This window comes from Lissotriton helveticus, chromosome 12 (genome assembly GCF_964261635.1).
Source record: "Lissotriton helveticus chromosome 12, aLisHel1.1, whole genome shotgun sequence".
Lineage (NCBI taxonomy): Eukaryota > Metazoa > Chordata > Amphibia > Caudata > Salamandridae > Lissotriton > Lissotriton helveticus.
This window is the reverse complement of record NC_136073.1, coordinates 694573581-694588142: the sequence shown is the minus strand read 5'-3', so window position 1 is coordinate 694588142 and position 14562 is coordinate 694573581. Positions and strand designations below refer to the sequence as shown.

At 46.3% G+C, this 14562-nt stretch overlaps 1 protein-coding gene across 2 annotated transcripts in view; it reads left to right on the top strand.

Moving 5' to 3' along the window:
* Nucleotides 1-14562, top strand: part of HYDIN (HYDIN axonemal central pair apparatus protein) — a 3619565-nt gene that overhangs the window by 1102154 nt on the left and 2502849 nt on the right. For both annotated transcript variants that reach the window (XM_078670948.1, XM_078670947.1), the window contains exon 25: nt 290-401. In XM_078670948.1, coding sequence (XP_078527074.1) covers nt 290-401 — 112 coding nt within the window. The remainder of the gene's footprint in view (nt 1-289; nt 402-14562) is intronic.

Genomic DNA, 14562 nt, shown 5'->3' with positions numbered 1-14562 from the left:
ACTGACTCAGAATGATGCAAATGCCTTGTAATATTGCCTTTTGTTTCAAAATGAAAAACCCAACAATAACATTTTTTTTAAAATGAGGCTGTATGAGCCCATAAAACGGTATTTAATGTATTTTTGATTTGGTCATCACTGTCACAATGCTGAATAAGCGTTCATGTTCCTGGTAAGTAAAGCCAGCCAAGAGTCAACTTTGGATGAAAGGATTTCTGAGCTAAATAATTCATTGTGAGATGTAAGTTTTTATTCTCTGTGTATTAAACTTGAACCTGTCTTCCGGCAGTGAGAATATCGCTACAGTGAAGCCATCAGAGGAGTCCAAACTTACCATGGAAGAACCTTCACAGCTCGGAGAAACAGCACAAGAACCTACTGTGGAGAAATCCAAAAAAGAGGTGAAGTGCCATTCTCTAATTTTATCATGACATTAATCGCACAGAACCGAAACTCTGTCTTCCAAAGCACTCCTGTCTTAACAATGGGATCTCTCTCGCATGTTGTCAAATTTAGTGGGCTCAGCAATGACACAAGTACTGTAATACCTTAAAGTGGGTGGACTGCATGCTTTGGATATAGACACTGTCCCGAGCTGAGTATGTTTCACCTCCAATTTTGCTTTATCCTTATATTTATCTTTAGTATTGGGTATGACTTTAGCCATTATAAGTTTCAGATGCAGCTTGAAGCACATTTCACCAATGGTTTTAATTCCTTTAACAGCACGCTCTGTAGTCTTAGAGAATCAAGCCAGAACATTGCCCACCTGCCATCAATCCCAAACCTTACTTCCATTCTCCTCCCTAACTCCAACTACTAGAAAGTTAACAGCTCCTAGGTTACTTAAATATACAAATATCCAGAACAATCTGCTTTCCTGAAGTCTGAGCCTAAACCAGACTTACTTGTAGAATCATGGTTCTACACCTGAGCCTTCGCAGATTCTATTCACAGAAAATAGGTGCTTAGATACTGGTGGGTTTGTAAAATAGTATTGCTGCCTTGGAAGTAGCCAGGGCTGTAGCACTTTTGGATCTGAAACCGCGGCTTAAGCCCTTCATGTTGACCATTACTAGACAGGTTGGTGGACTTGGATCTGCTGTGCCTCCAAGAATGCATGTAGGAGATGTAGGATGGAACTTTGAGAGGGACCTCACTACGAGCATCCTGGGCCAACTGACAGTTGAGTACAATCTCCACCTGACATTCCACAAGCCCAACACCAGGGATGAATGATCCAATTCCACCATTCTCCAGTATTGGATCTTTCATAGATTCACATGCTTGAATCATTCTTCGTCGTCGAAGTGGGAGTTCCACAGTACCATGATAAAGCAGTATGTATCACTATCATAGGCTATAATGGCATGTAGCCAAACTGCTTCTAAACCTCAAAAGAGTCTCAGGAGCAATCCTGAGAAATCAGCGCCTATCTATCAGCAGACCTGTAGCCCCAGCTCTGGCAGCATATGAGGGCAAGGCTGTAGCCTCTGCTGTCTATGGTTCAGAGCTGTGGGGATGTGAGAACACCATTGACCTGGCAAGGGCAGAGAACAAGTTTGTGAGGGACCTGGTCGCTCTCCCGTTCTCCACACCTCTAAAACCTCTCTTTTTAGATATGGGTAAACATTCTATCGCAGACGTCGTGCGCCTCCATCCATTGCTGTTCTGGGTGCGCCTGAGAAGGATGCCAGAACTGGAAAAATATGCGTTGGTCCTGGATGAGCTGATTACCCTGAACAGTACAAATAAGATACCATGACTAACCAAACTTAAACAGCTGGTTTTGAAGCTAGGTTTGGGTGAATTTTGGATCACCCAGTCCCCTCCCCACAAGCAAATCATCAAAAAAATCTATTGGGATTGGGTACAGGATGAAGAAGTAAAACATGCAAAGTGGGGGGCACTTACAACCCATTTTATGGAATCTAAACCCAGTAAAAAACTTGAGCCCTTCCTAGATTTTATTCAAAACCCAAGCGATAGGTCTCTCTTCCTGAAAATGAGATATGGGATCCTACCCTTGAAGAACTTCATTGAGGGATGGAAAGGAAGAGGGGCACATGTCTATCCTCTTAGCTGCCCAGGGTGCCCATGCACGAGCGAATCTCTTCCCCACTTTTTGTTCGCTTGTAGGGCCTATAAAAGACCTAGATCAAAATGGTTAAAACCGGTATGTAGAAAGTTGGGTGTCAGAGAGTCCAGAACTGCCTTGCGCATTCTCTTGTAAGATGGTACATCTATGCTAGTTGTATGTGGGGTCGCTAAATATCTAGCCAGTGCGTGGTTCATCCGCGCCAGACTGTTGGTCGAGGACAAGTGATAGGCTCGGGCAGCCAAATTGATGTATATACCCACTGCTGCTAATGTATCATTGAATTTATTCTGTTTTAATTGTAAATATTTTGAATTTTATCTTTTTATACTATGGCAAGAAAGGTATTGAATATTAGATTTTTTTAAATATGTGTTTTTATGTTTGTACTTTTATGATATGCAAATATCGAATAAAGTAGTACAACAACTATAATGGTAAATGAAAAAGTCAGTTTAATAGCCTATCTATGTCCTTTTTTTTTTTTAAAGGGCCAAACTTGAACTGTAACCAATCAGGCTCCAGGACCCTCTAGAACACTCCCAACGGAGGTTTAGCCACTCAGATGTTCTACCCCATCTCGTGTGAAGGGAGTCTCCCTGAGCTTTACTCAGTTTCTTCAGCCATTACTTCTTTTTGGACCATTCAAGGTGATATTTCATGTTTCATTTCTCTGACCCTGGCACATATGTCAGAGTAGCAGAAAACAAGGTAAAAGACTACCAAATATGTCTAACCTTTACCTCAAAACCTCTCCTGTTCAGAGACATGAGGCTATTATTTGGACTACAGAAACCTAAATCTGTCACTTATGATGAGGAGAGTGAGGATTCCTTAAGTGGCGTCACAAAACTTGAGTTGGCCCCTATCCAAGGTACATGGAGGGGCCCCCTCTTGATCAGTCAGCAGCTCTCAGGTCAGGGTACTGTGCTGAGGGGGCACCTGGAGCTTGGGGGCCCCCCAGCACTGCAGGGGCCTCTGTTACGCCACTGGATTCCTTCATCTTAGAGGAGAGGTCAAAGGGAGAGGTCGCAGACTTCTCACGGAGACAGAAAATTGGAAAAAACTACCTGGGAGGCAGACCCTACAACCCCCTCTTCAGCCCTGAATCTACAGCAGGGAGATCCTCATAACCTGACATGAAGAGTCTATGGCAAAACTGCTGTCATAATCATCATTAATTACGATCACAACGTCAACGATGTTAACTATTACACCCTCACCTATGACGGCCTTGTGTATGATGGTCTCGTCTATGATGGCATTCTCTACGATGGCATTCTCTATGACACACTTATGGTTTATGATTATTTCTTGATCACAGAAGCAATTGTTCTTACCCGACAGAACCAATTGTAGCTTTTTGTATAGCTACCCTGGTTCTGAGGGACACAGAGTTACCCCATTGTTGCAACAGCATTCTCTACGACGGCATAGTCTATGACAACCTCATCTACAAATGGCCTAGTCTACAAATCGCCTAGTCTACGAATGGCCTAATCTACGAATGGCCTGGTCTACGAATGTCCTCATCTGCAAATGGCTTCATCCAGGATGGCATCGTCTACGACGGCCTCATCTATAACGGTCATCTATGACGGCCTCATCTATGACTTTCGTCTACACATCCTAATCTATGACGGTAGTCTACAACACCCTCATCTATGCTGGTAGTCTCCTACTGCCTCATCTACGATGGTCCATTACAGCCTCTTCTACAACAGACCCATCTTTGACAGCCTAGTCTGATAACCTTGTCTATGATAACCGGGTCTATGATAACCACGTCTACGATAATCACGTCTACGGCTGCATAATCTATGACAGCCTCGTCTATGACTGCATCTTCTACGATGGTCTCATCTACGATGAATGCCTTGTCAACGTCAATCTAATTGTCTACTTCTGCCTCATCAATGACTGTCTCGATGATAATACAAACAACAAGAGCAATTGTGGTCATTAACAAGAACAAAAGACACATAATCCAGAAACTTGTAATGTCAAGAATTAAAAGGTCTAATATGAGCATGTCTGCAACAGTCAGCAATATATGTAGAGGCAATATGTGGAGCAATTTCACCACTTCACTCCACCTGCAACTTCAGAGCATGGGTTAGGTCCATGTAGCTCTAGTATTAGACCTACAGGGCATGTTACAGGATTACTACAAACACTTTCTCGAGCCTGCAAGGTCACATCCTGTTCGATAGGTCAGCATCCTCCTGTCACTCCAACAATAATCCCAGTGTCAAATATTTCCATGCTTCCAGGGAGCTACGTGTTCACATCTGGTAATGATAGAGAGAAGGCCCACAATAGGTGGATTCCCCACCAGATAGTTTTTGGTGGTTTCCATACCCCTAAGGAACGAGCGGCCAAACGCTTCCAACTTCCAATACCAAACAAGCAATCAGTTTGTTTTCTTTAGGATTTTAAATGGAAAAGCTGTGAGGCCTATTTCAATTGTTGATATAACTGAGAGGAATTACAGTCATGGAAAATCATGTCACTCATAATCCCGCCTGACCAGCAAGGAGACATTCTCAACTATGTCTGGTGCTATTGTACGGGCTGCAAATTCACTGGCAATACAAGGCAGGTATAACCATCAGATGTGGTAAGATATTGCCACATACGTAAAAATTTCTGCTAGAAGACAGAAAGAGCAGAACCAAAAACAACAACAACAAATTCTGCAGGGGGCGATATGTCCTCATCAGAAAACAGCTGCAATAGTATTCCCACAACTGGCAGGGTCAGTGGCCCTTAGACTCCAAGGTTGTTTCAAGGCCACAACTTTTAGAACCTGAGGTATAAATATATCTAACATTTCTACCCTACCAAAGCGACTCTCTGCTAGACAAGCACGTCGACGACGCCTTGCAAGCTGTCAAGGTTGACTCTGACACTGCAAGATCTTATAGCACTTTACAATTTCGAAAGAAACACCCTTTAGAGGGAAACGCGAAAGGGACACTTATCCCTATCAAGGAAGATACCAGAGGTATTAGACTTAACCCTTCCAGTAGCCCTTAGGCTAACTTATCTACAGTGACAACGTTCTGGTGCTGCTTACGCCATCCTGTGGGAGAAACAATTCCAAAATGATGTCATCTATGGCGGAAAACAGCATCAGACAAATAAGTCCTGGATCTCATCACATATGGCTAGACATTAAGAGTTCTCCGACATTCCGCCCACCATTCCCCCAAAACCAGAGCACCCACCTCTTCTCCATCTGCTTCGGAAGGGAGTGCTAGCTATGCTCACCAAAGGGTCCATAGAAAAAGACCCGCATTTTCGCAAGGAACTGGCTTCTATTCTTTGTTTTTCCTCATAGACACAAAGGAAGGAGTGGCGATCCATCATAGACATCCAGAAATTAAAAAGTATCTCCGAAAACAATCCTTGAACGTGATCACCCTCTCAGTCACCATATGACAGCTCTGAATTAACAGGGTTCACACTTTTTCATTCCAACTCATGTATCAAAGTTCTCCCAATTAGCTCAATTCAGCTTTGTGCATTTTTACCTAATGCCTAGCCCCAGTGGCTGCTCTTTTTCAGGAAGGGCAATCGTAAGGTTTTCCCCTACCTTGACAACTGGATGATAAAAGTACCAACGCCTTCCAAGCGTACAAGGCCACAAAGGCTTGCCAAAAGTTGTTTCACAAAATAGGTCTCTTTGTGAATTATCAATGATCATCAACTCCTCCATCGAATAAGATACTGTTTCTGGGCCGCAACAGTAGTTACTATCCAAGACAAAGACTTTCGATTCCAAGACAAGCAACAAAGGCTCTAGGAACTGGCTCTCGAATTTAAAAACAATTGCCTGATTGGTTACAATTGCCATTATAGCCTATAATAGTGATACATACTGCTTTATTGTGGTACTGTGGAACTGCCACTATGACGACAAGGAATAATTCAAGTCTGTAATTCTATGAAAGATACCAGTACGGAAGGAGTGTAGTTACAGGTAAGTAACTTATTTTCTTATAGGGCATCACAGTAACACTATTTTCAAGTGCTACGTCTGTCACAGTTGGTATACATTCTCCCCTGTGCCAAAGATACCCCATTTTGTGTACTGGGAGTCGGAATGTTAAGTCTGCTAATCCCAACATTAATAAGCTGTAATGTGTCATACTGGTGTGAGGAGTATGTCTTTAAACATATATACTTACATCTTTTATGTGTTCTGCTTATGTTCATTTGCTTTACCTGATTTAGAATGTAGTGGTCGAACAATCCACATGGGCTGGCTCTGTGTTATTTGGTCGCAATCTATCATGGGAACTTGTAAGCTGTCTCCACTGACTTTGTGGACGGTCCACCTGAACTCTTTTTTATGCCTCCCTGAACTCTTTTCTCTGCCCCCTTTAGCCCCCTCACCCTGGTGATGGTTTATTTCTTTCAGTCCTTTTGTCGCTCCTGTTATCACCACTTACCCCTGCACATTACTTTTTGTCTCTCATGCAGAGTAGTGAACTGAATGTATAGCTCACCCATTTAAGCTCTGCGGCTATGATAACCCGTTGATCATTGTTGACTTTTTGTATGTAGAACGTAAAATTTCAATAAAGGATTACAAAGAAAAAATCCTCTACTGGCTCTCTAGCCAAAATATAGCTGATTCCTGAAAAAACTGCGGCAGATCTTCAGAGTTTGAGAGACCTTTTGTCCCTTAAGGTTGAGACTGTTAAAGTTCACTTTGATGGCCTTCTACTACATTCCTCCTACACCACACACTGATGCCTCTCCCCGGGGGATAGCAAAACGTTTCTTGCCTACTTAATACATACATCATCTGGCTGTTTTTGCTGTTGCTCCGACGGTTGGAGGCTGCTAGAAGCTGTGTTGCCGCTGCCGTGTGTCCTGAGTCCCGCTGCCGTGTGCGAGGGAGCGGAGTTACAGTCTGCGAGCCCCCCGCGAGGCCCCCACGTGCGGACACACCGACACACCGAAAAAACCCAAGAACCCCCGGTAAGTGAGCGGGTCTGCTCCACAGCGGGGATGAGCGGGGAGAGCGGGGGGCAGAGCTTGCCCACGGCGGACGTCGGCTACACTATTCTTTTCTGCAACCCTCTTCCTGCGACCATTGCAAACAGCAGTCCCTGCTAACAGCGGCTGGAGGAACTGTCTTTGTACAAGTACAAGGCGCTCAAGATATCCCCAACTCTAGGCGCAAGGAGCTAGGCGCAAGGAGCTTGTCGCCACATCCTCACAGGAGCACATAGGAGCGCCCCCGCAGCCACAAAATACAACTATCCAGCCAGGAGCCGTGCAGGCAGTACCACCAGAGCTGCTCAATCGTGGTAGCCACCCTGCAGAGCCTTTAAAGCTTTTCACAGCCCTCTATTAGAAGCGGTAGTGGCTGAAGCAGCGGTGAGAATTCCATCAGCACAGCAAAGTCCCCGGTGAGTGCTCAGCTGTGCTCAGTTGTGCCCAGCCTTGGTGTTGGTGTTGGCCCCGCACTGATTTTTGAGTTCTTCAACGCGCTCACCGCACTTCAACTCAACTAAGTCAAACCAAGTCAACCAAGCCACAACTTACATGAACCCTCTAAGGAGCATCTACTCGACTACTCAATATTCGCCGGTCAGTTTCAAATTTCAACGCAAAGAGTACGCCCACAGTGTCAAGACCAATGCCCTTCAGCAAGTGCTCTTAAATACCACCTAACCAAATAAAAGCCCCAGCCTTCGTTTATCTGAGCAGTTATTGCTTCACTATAACTAGCCAAGGAGAACAATCAATTGTCTGCTCCTCGTGCGGAATAACTGAGCCACGACCCCCCCGGCGCACGGATCGTCTTAACAGCGAGTAGCCCTGTCAGTGGCGGGGTGCGAGGATCATCCTTAACCCTCACCCAAACACCTCACAGCGATGAGATCTGGGAGAACCAGGAAAGTTCCATCCAATCCATTAAAAAAGGATATAAAAAAAGCCCACAACCGAAACAGCAGTAGGTCCGGCAAAATCATCTGACTCACAGTTGCATCTGGGTACTGACCCAGAAACAGTTACAGACTCAGCCACGGACATCTTATACAAGTCCCAACTCCCCCAGTCCACACTTCAAGTCCAGCCTCCCCTCGTCCATTAAACATTAAGTGGAGCGGTTAGAGTTGCTGCGCATAAGCAAACTCAAATCTGCAAAGATGCGCACTTGAGACCTTCAGATTCGCCAGCTTTGTCATAAAAAAAAATGTCTCTGAGGGACTACTTTAGAAGCTCTGTATCTTCCTCCAAGTTAAGATCAACCTCACTCAATACATCTCGGCTTCCTGCCCCAACGGATTCTCCTGTACTCTTAGTCTCAGCCCAGCATCAAAGACTGGTTCAGCCCATGCTCCGCGTGTACACTAGTGATGAAGGCCCCAGTTCATCTCCTCAAGCTCACGCCCAGTCTCTTGACCAGTCCCTCTTTGATCTCCAAGTAAATAATATCCAGGTATCTGCCCAGGTATCATCCCCTGTCTCCCCCCCCCCCCTCATCCGAAGCCAGTCGGTCCTTTTAGATCATCACTCCGTTTGGATCCCCAGCCAGTTTTCCCCTCCAGCAATCATGCCTCAAGCGTCCATCGTTCACCCAACAGCTACAACTAAAGTCCTCACCCCAGAAGGAGTAAATAAGGCAAACAAGCAATTAAGTAATCCCACAACATCATCACCAACTGCTAAAAGCTGTCGACAAGAGATCAATACAGGATGGGGCAACAATACCATGCCCAATACCCAATACCCACCTGGATTTATCCTTTTTCACTTAAGAACCCAACAGATCACCTGTTAGCCCTTCACCCCTAGACCTAAACATGCTCCGGTCTCAACGCCTCCAAACCCTCCACTCCACAGTGTCAGCACTGAATTATGACTCAGACAAAATCGATCAACAGGTAGATTTATTAAACAACAATGGAGGAGTACCCCCTGGGAGAAAAACAGAAAAAAGTATTTTCTGTGTCTAGAGCGTAAAGCTCAGGTTAGCACAGTCTGCCCCAACCCGTTCAAGGACAAAGCCTGTCCTTGAAGAAGACCCCTCACTCACCAACCTAGTTGGTGACATGCTTCATCATCGGGGTCCCACCCCATAGGCCGAATGCCCATAGGGTGTGCTGCGACACCTGATTACAGTGGAGCAGGTTTTTTGTTTATATGTGCAGAAAGTTACAGTGAAACGTGTGTTAAAAAAGGGCCAATCTACTCACAACAAGATTTTATTCTTGAGTGTTTGGACCCTTATAAAAACAGTGTGGCACCTGTGCCTAACTAGGAAGGCTTTGGTGTCTCAAGAAGTGTGTTAAATTAAGAATAGCAAGGTGTGCTATGTGATTTATACAAGTTAGGTCTACATGTTTCAACCATTCAAAATTATTGGTTTTCGTCAGGACCGTGGTGGTTAAACGGGGTGGTCCGCACACGCTAAGGTGCGTCCAGCCCACGCTCAACTAAAGACCAAAAATGATGGTCTAGTGTAAAAAAGTGTCTTTATCCTGGGTCAGGAGAAAAACCTGCAAGAAAGAAATTGTTGTATAGGGTTGGGATTACATACTGGGGATGACAAAAGACAAGGGTACATGTAGGAAGGTAGATCCCTGACTATGGTTGCCCCCAACTTTTTGCCTGGTGTTTTGCTGGTTTTCTGACTTAGTTGACCTGGGGCCCTGCTATTCAGGACCCCAGGCCTACTGCTCTCTCTGTAAAATGGATTCCATGTACCTTAGGTACATATCTAAATTGGATACTGAGTCACCTTATCAGTCCCTGTACAGTGTACCTTAGGTACCCAGGGCATAGGTGTACCCAGGGCCTACCAGGGGCTGCAGCATGTATTATGCCACCCCTGGCTGGCCATCCAAATCTGACACAACTGGCTGCTTGACAGCTGGGGCAAGGTGGTGTAATCACCCTTTGCTTTAGATATAGTATACATATATCTAACCCTAAAATGGACACACAGATCTCCTATCAGTCACTCCTATGGCAGGCCTTAACAATCCTGAAGGCAGAGTGCTTGGAATCGTGTGAGATGGTGCTCTGGCATGAGCTGAGCCTGTCTGCGGCTTTCGGGATCCATCCCTTAGCCGTTTCCATGATATCGCATACCATATACTCTTAAGTGCATTATAATCCTCGCGGTTATATGCCAACTCTGGTATCGCTTTATCAAAACATGTCGAGTAAGGTGTCATACGAATTGGAATACTAACCCCTCGCCAATTCTGGCGACGGGGTTAGCATTCCACCCTTCTAGAGGGACACGACATGTATGTAACCCCTAACCCCGGTTAAAATCAGACAGAGCCTTAGCATCCACAAAATGGATGCTGCCACCGAGACACAAGTCTGCCCTCCTGCTGCTGGGAGTCCTCCCAGAGCAGGAGATAAGGACAAAGGGTTTCCTGCCAGGGGCGGTGCCAGCACCGTCCCAGACAGGGTTTGTGTATTGTAGGTAGGCAGGGCTTCAGAGGAAGGTGACTGCACGTGGCACCCCGGTGCTCACTGTGCATAGGCTGGCTGGAACCAGTTCCAGGGTCACTCCAGACCCTGTGCTGGGGAAAAGCCCGCCAAGGAAGTGGGTGTAACCACCCCCCTCCTAGTCCCACCCCTAGGGCAGGACTTAATCGCGTGCCAGCCCCTTTTTACAGGATAAAGGTAGGAACTGGCCCCCTTCCAAATCAGATCATCTTTGAATCCTGAAACTACTTTCCACGAAAGGAACTCAAGACTTCTTCCTAAGATTTCTCCCTTGTGACTAAGGAGTAGTCACCCTGCATCCGCAGGCACCATCTTCAGAACACTGCGGTCTGCTGCAAGTCTCTCCTCCGGATCAAGACTGCCCAGCTCGACGAGAACCGGCTTCCCTGGCACCTCTGACCTCTACCTACATCATCAGTCACGCTGAGATTCGTGGGTGTGACGAGACCTCGAGGGACCGGCCATCTTCAAGACTGCATGACTTCTGCCCAGCAAGCCCACCGAGTAAATTCCTGGTGAGTGCTTTGGGGTCCGAGAAGCCCCCACCCTGAGCAGCTCCAGCACCGAAGAGCAGCCCCCCAGCATCTCCACGATCGGCGTGGGGCCCTTCTGCTTTTTGCTGCTCACCGCGTTGTTTGGCTACTAGCCCGCTGGCTTGTGGCCTTCCGAACGACGCCCGACGACAACACTGCTGCTGGTCTGGTTGCTCCAGACTGGCCCTTGCTTCCCTCCATTGGAGAAGTACCCTGGACCCTCCTGGTCCGGCTAAGACGCCATTTTAGGTCCACCGCGTGGGCCTTGCATTTGCCAAGGCTTGTTGCCCAATCCTGGGTCCAGCGACGTCGACAGCAAGAACCTTCGTGGGACAGCTCGCACCTCCATCCTGGTCGCCGACAACGCCTCCTGGTCCGAGAGACTGCAGAGCCCAGCAGCGCCCACTCACCTGACTGCGGTGACTTCGCCCGGTGCCATCCTGGTGCCCACTTAATCACTGGCTAGTGATTCAAGAACTTGGTCCCCTCTGCTTTCAGGTTTTCTTCTTCCTTGATCCAGGCTTGGATCCATCGAACTTTTCTTCACTGGTCGCCTGCCAGCAACTTCCTTCTTCCAGGCTCCTGGTCCGGCAACGAGATTCCCGACGTCTTTTCAGACCTATGCAGCTGCAGCCCCTGGGCTAGGTAACTTCGGCACTTCGGTGTCCCAGCATAGCCTCACTATCCTAGGGTCAGGATCCACTGTCGTTTTCTCCCTACCAGGTCGGGTTCGCCCGTGAACACTAACTTTGCCTTTACTAGCCTCCATAGACTTTGTCCCGCATCCCGCGTGAGAGTGCACACTCTGCACCCGAGTCCCCTAGGCCTCCTAGAAGTAATCTAACGATTCTATAGTCAAGTCCTAGCGATTCCAAAGCCTATTAGTACTGTACTTACCTGCTAGTAATTACGCATTCCACTTTTAAAGTATATGGTTTTTCGTGCCCCTCGGGCGTTTGTGTATACCGTGCTAACTTAAGTATTTTCGTAAGAGTTTTGTTGTGTGCTTAGCACCCTGTCCTCATAAAGAGTACAGGGTTGTTGTGATTCTAATAAATACCTTGTTTATTTTCATAACACTTGTGTGGTGTCCTTTCACTGGGTGTTCAAGGGGTAATGTGATGGTAAAACAGCTGGCTTAACACGCCCTCTAGAGTCTTAGCCTTAGACTGCTCGTATCCATGCTACTAGGATAGCTGGTCTATAAGGTTGACTTACAACCAATCATCAATCAGGGTTGTTTGGACTGATATATAGTGATCACTAGAATAGTGAACACTGCACATCAGGCCAACTTCTCACAGTACACATTTAACAATTAAGGTGTTTAGTGAAATCGCCCAAGTAAGGTGACACAGGCACACCTTATTGATCAGCACGTACCCGTGGTCTATCGGCAATGATAGACTAATGTGCTTCCAACGGTAAATTACCGGAGCGTAGAACCACTCGACATATTGTGAATATAGTGGACTAATGGTATGGCAAAGATAGTGGGAGGGGAAGTGAGGGAGAGTGATCGGCATTCATAATGCGGCGTTTGGCAAGTTCAAGCATTGCAAATGGTGTGCACCGGCTAAGTAATCGTGCCGCTTTTAAGCGGGAGGTGCAATTGACCTATGTACAAAGCTTGTGTATTGTTCGATTCGGCTCACACTTGAAGCGGTAATTATCGCTTCATGGGCATCGGAGTATCCAAGACGGCAAGTTTCCGTCACCTGGAAAGTTTTGGAAACAAGGACAGGACTACAATTAGTAAAACCGTCCTGGTTTGGTGCCTCGAGATCGGTATGAAAACGGTGTGTGGCGGGAATCGCCATACACATCCTTCGCGGACAGCACTTACTTGCGGCTTCTGCTCGTCTGGAGTTTTAAACCTACTTGGCCATTAACTCAGGATGCCCCGTGGAGTGGAGTGGAGTGACCCCAATGATGAAGCATGTCACCAACTAGGTTGGCGAGTGAGGGGTCTTCTTCAAGGACAGGCTTTGTCCTTGAACGGGTTGGGGCAGACTGTGCTAACCTGAGCTTTACGCTCTAGACACAGAAAATTCTTTTTTCTGTTTTTCTCCCAGGGGGTACCCCTCCATTGTTGCTTACTACTAACCCCGGGGACCAGGAGTTCCCTCCACACATAGCTAGTGTAAAATCCCTCACTCTCTCTATTGGTATACATATATTAGGCAGCGCACAGCTGTGAGAGCGACACATAGTTTTACTCACAACCATGGCGGAAAATCAAGGACTTTCCTACACCTCGGAGGAGGTCGAGGAGGTGATGAGTGACCTTTCTATTTTTTCGGATGTTGACATAGCTCAAAGCATTTCTGCAACTAAAGATTGGGAAAACCTGACAGAACTCAAAAGGAACAGAATCAGGACGATTCTACATGGGACAATTCTTAAACAGTATCTGAGCAACAACATGGCACCAAAAGGACTTTTGGTCTCTAATGCTCCCCGAATCTTTTTAGAAGATGAACTCTTTCAAAAAGATTGGGCTGCCATAGCGTGGCACTGCACGCATGACTGGATAGTTCTGATTTTAAAAACTGCCTTAAGACTCTCCGAAAAGATCTTAGTTGAAATACAAGTGGCAGAAGGCAGCATAAAAGCCACCATCACAGGCTTCAAGAAGAAGCTGGACGAGCTAAATAAAGAGATGACGGAGTACAAAGACAACCTGACCCAACAAAAGGTGCAGAAATTTCAGAAGGACCTTAAAAGATTCTCAATGGTAAAGGCATACCCCTATTCAGACCCTGATTATGCTCCACCATCCAAAAGAGACGATAATTCTGATGCCTCAAGCAATGCATCGAGCAACACCTCCAATTCCAGTGGCAACTCGAGTAGTGGAAGTACGAAACAGAAAGGGAAAGGACGAGGCAGGGGAAAAGGTAACTGGCCGGCTTTTAATCCAATGCCCATGCAAACTTTCCAGGATGTATACAACCATCCACCTAACTTCCCGATGTATGGGTGGCAACCACCCTTTCAACAACCTTTTTTTCCCCAAAACACCTATGCCCCCTCTTTTTTACACCGGGGAGGGAGAGGCCGGGGAAGGAGAAAAAATCAAGCCAATCAAGGCAACCAAGTACACTGGGCACCGGAAGATCCGAGCACCAGAAAAAACAAACCGCAACAGGCAGGACCGAGCAATCGGAAAATCTAGTAACCAATCTTTCCACTAGACCACTTAGCAAGGATGAGGAATCTGTCCTTAACAAAGGGTTAGGTTTCGTACCAACCGCCAAATTGGACAGATTCAAACTCCACTGCGAACTAGCCTCTTTTTTTCGGAAATTAAGACTAAAGGCCTTTTTTGAAAAAAGGACTACCATAGAGGAGAATACAGATACAAATGAAACCGGGTTACGAATTAAATCTACATTCACACCACCAACGCATATGGTCCCGGTTGAAATTTCTACATTT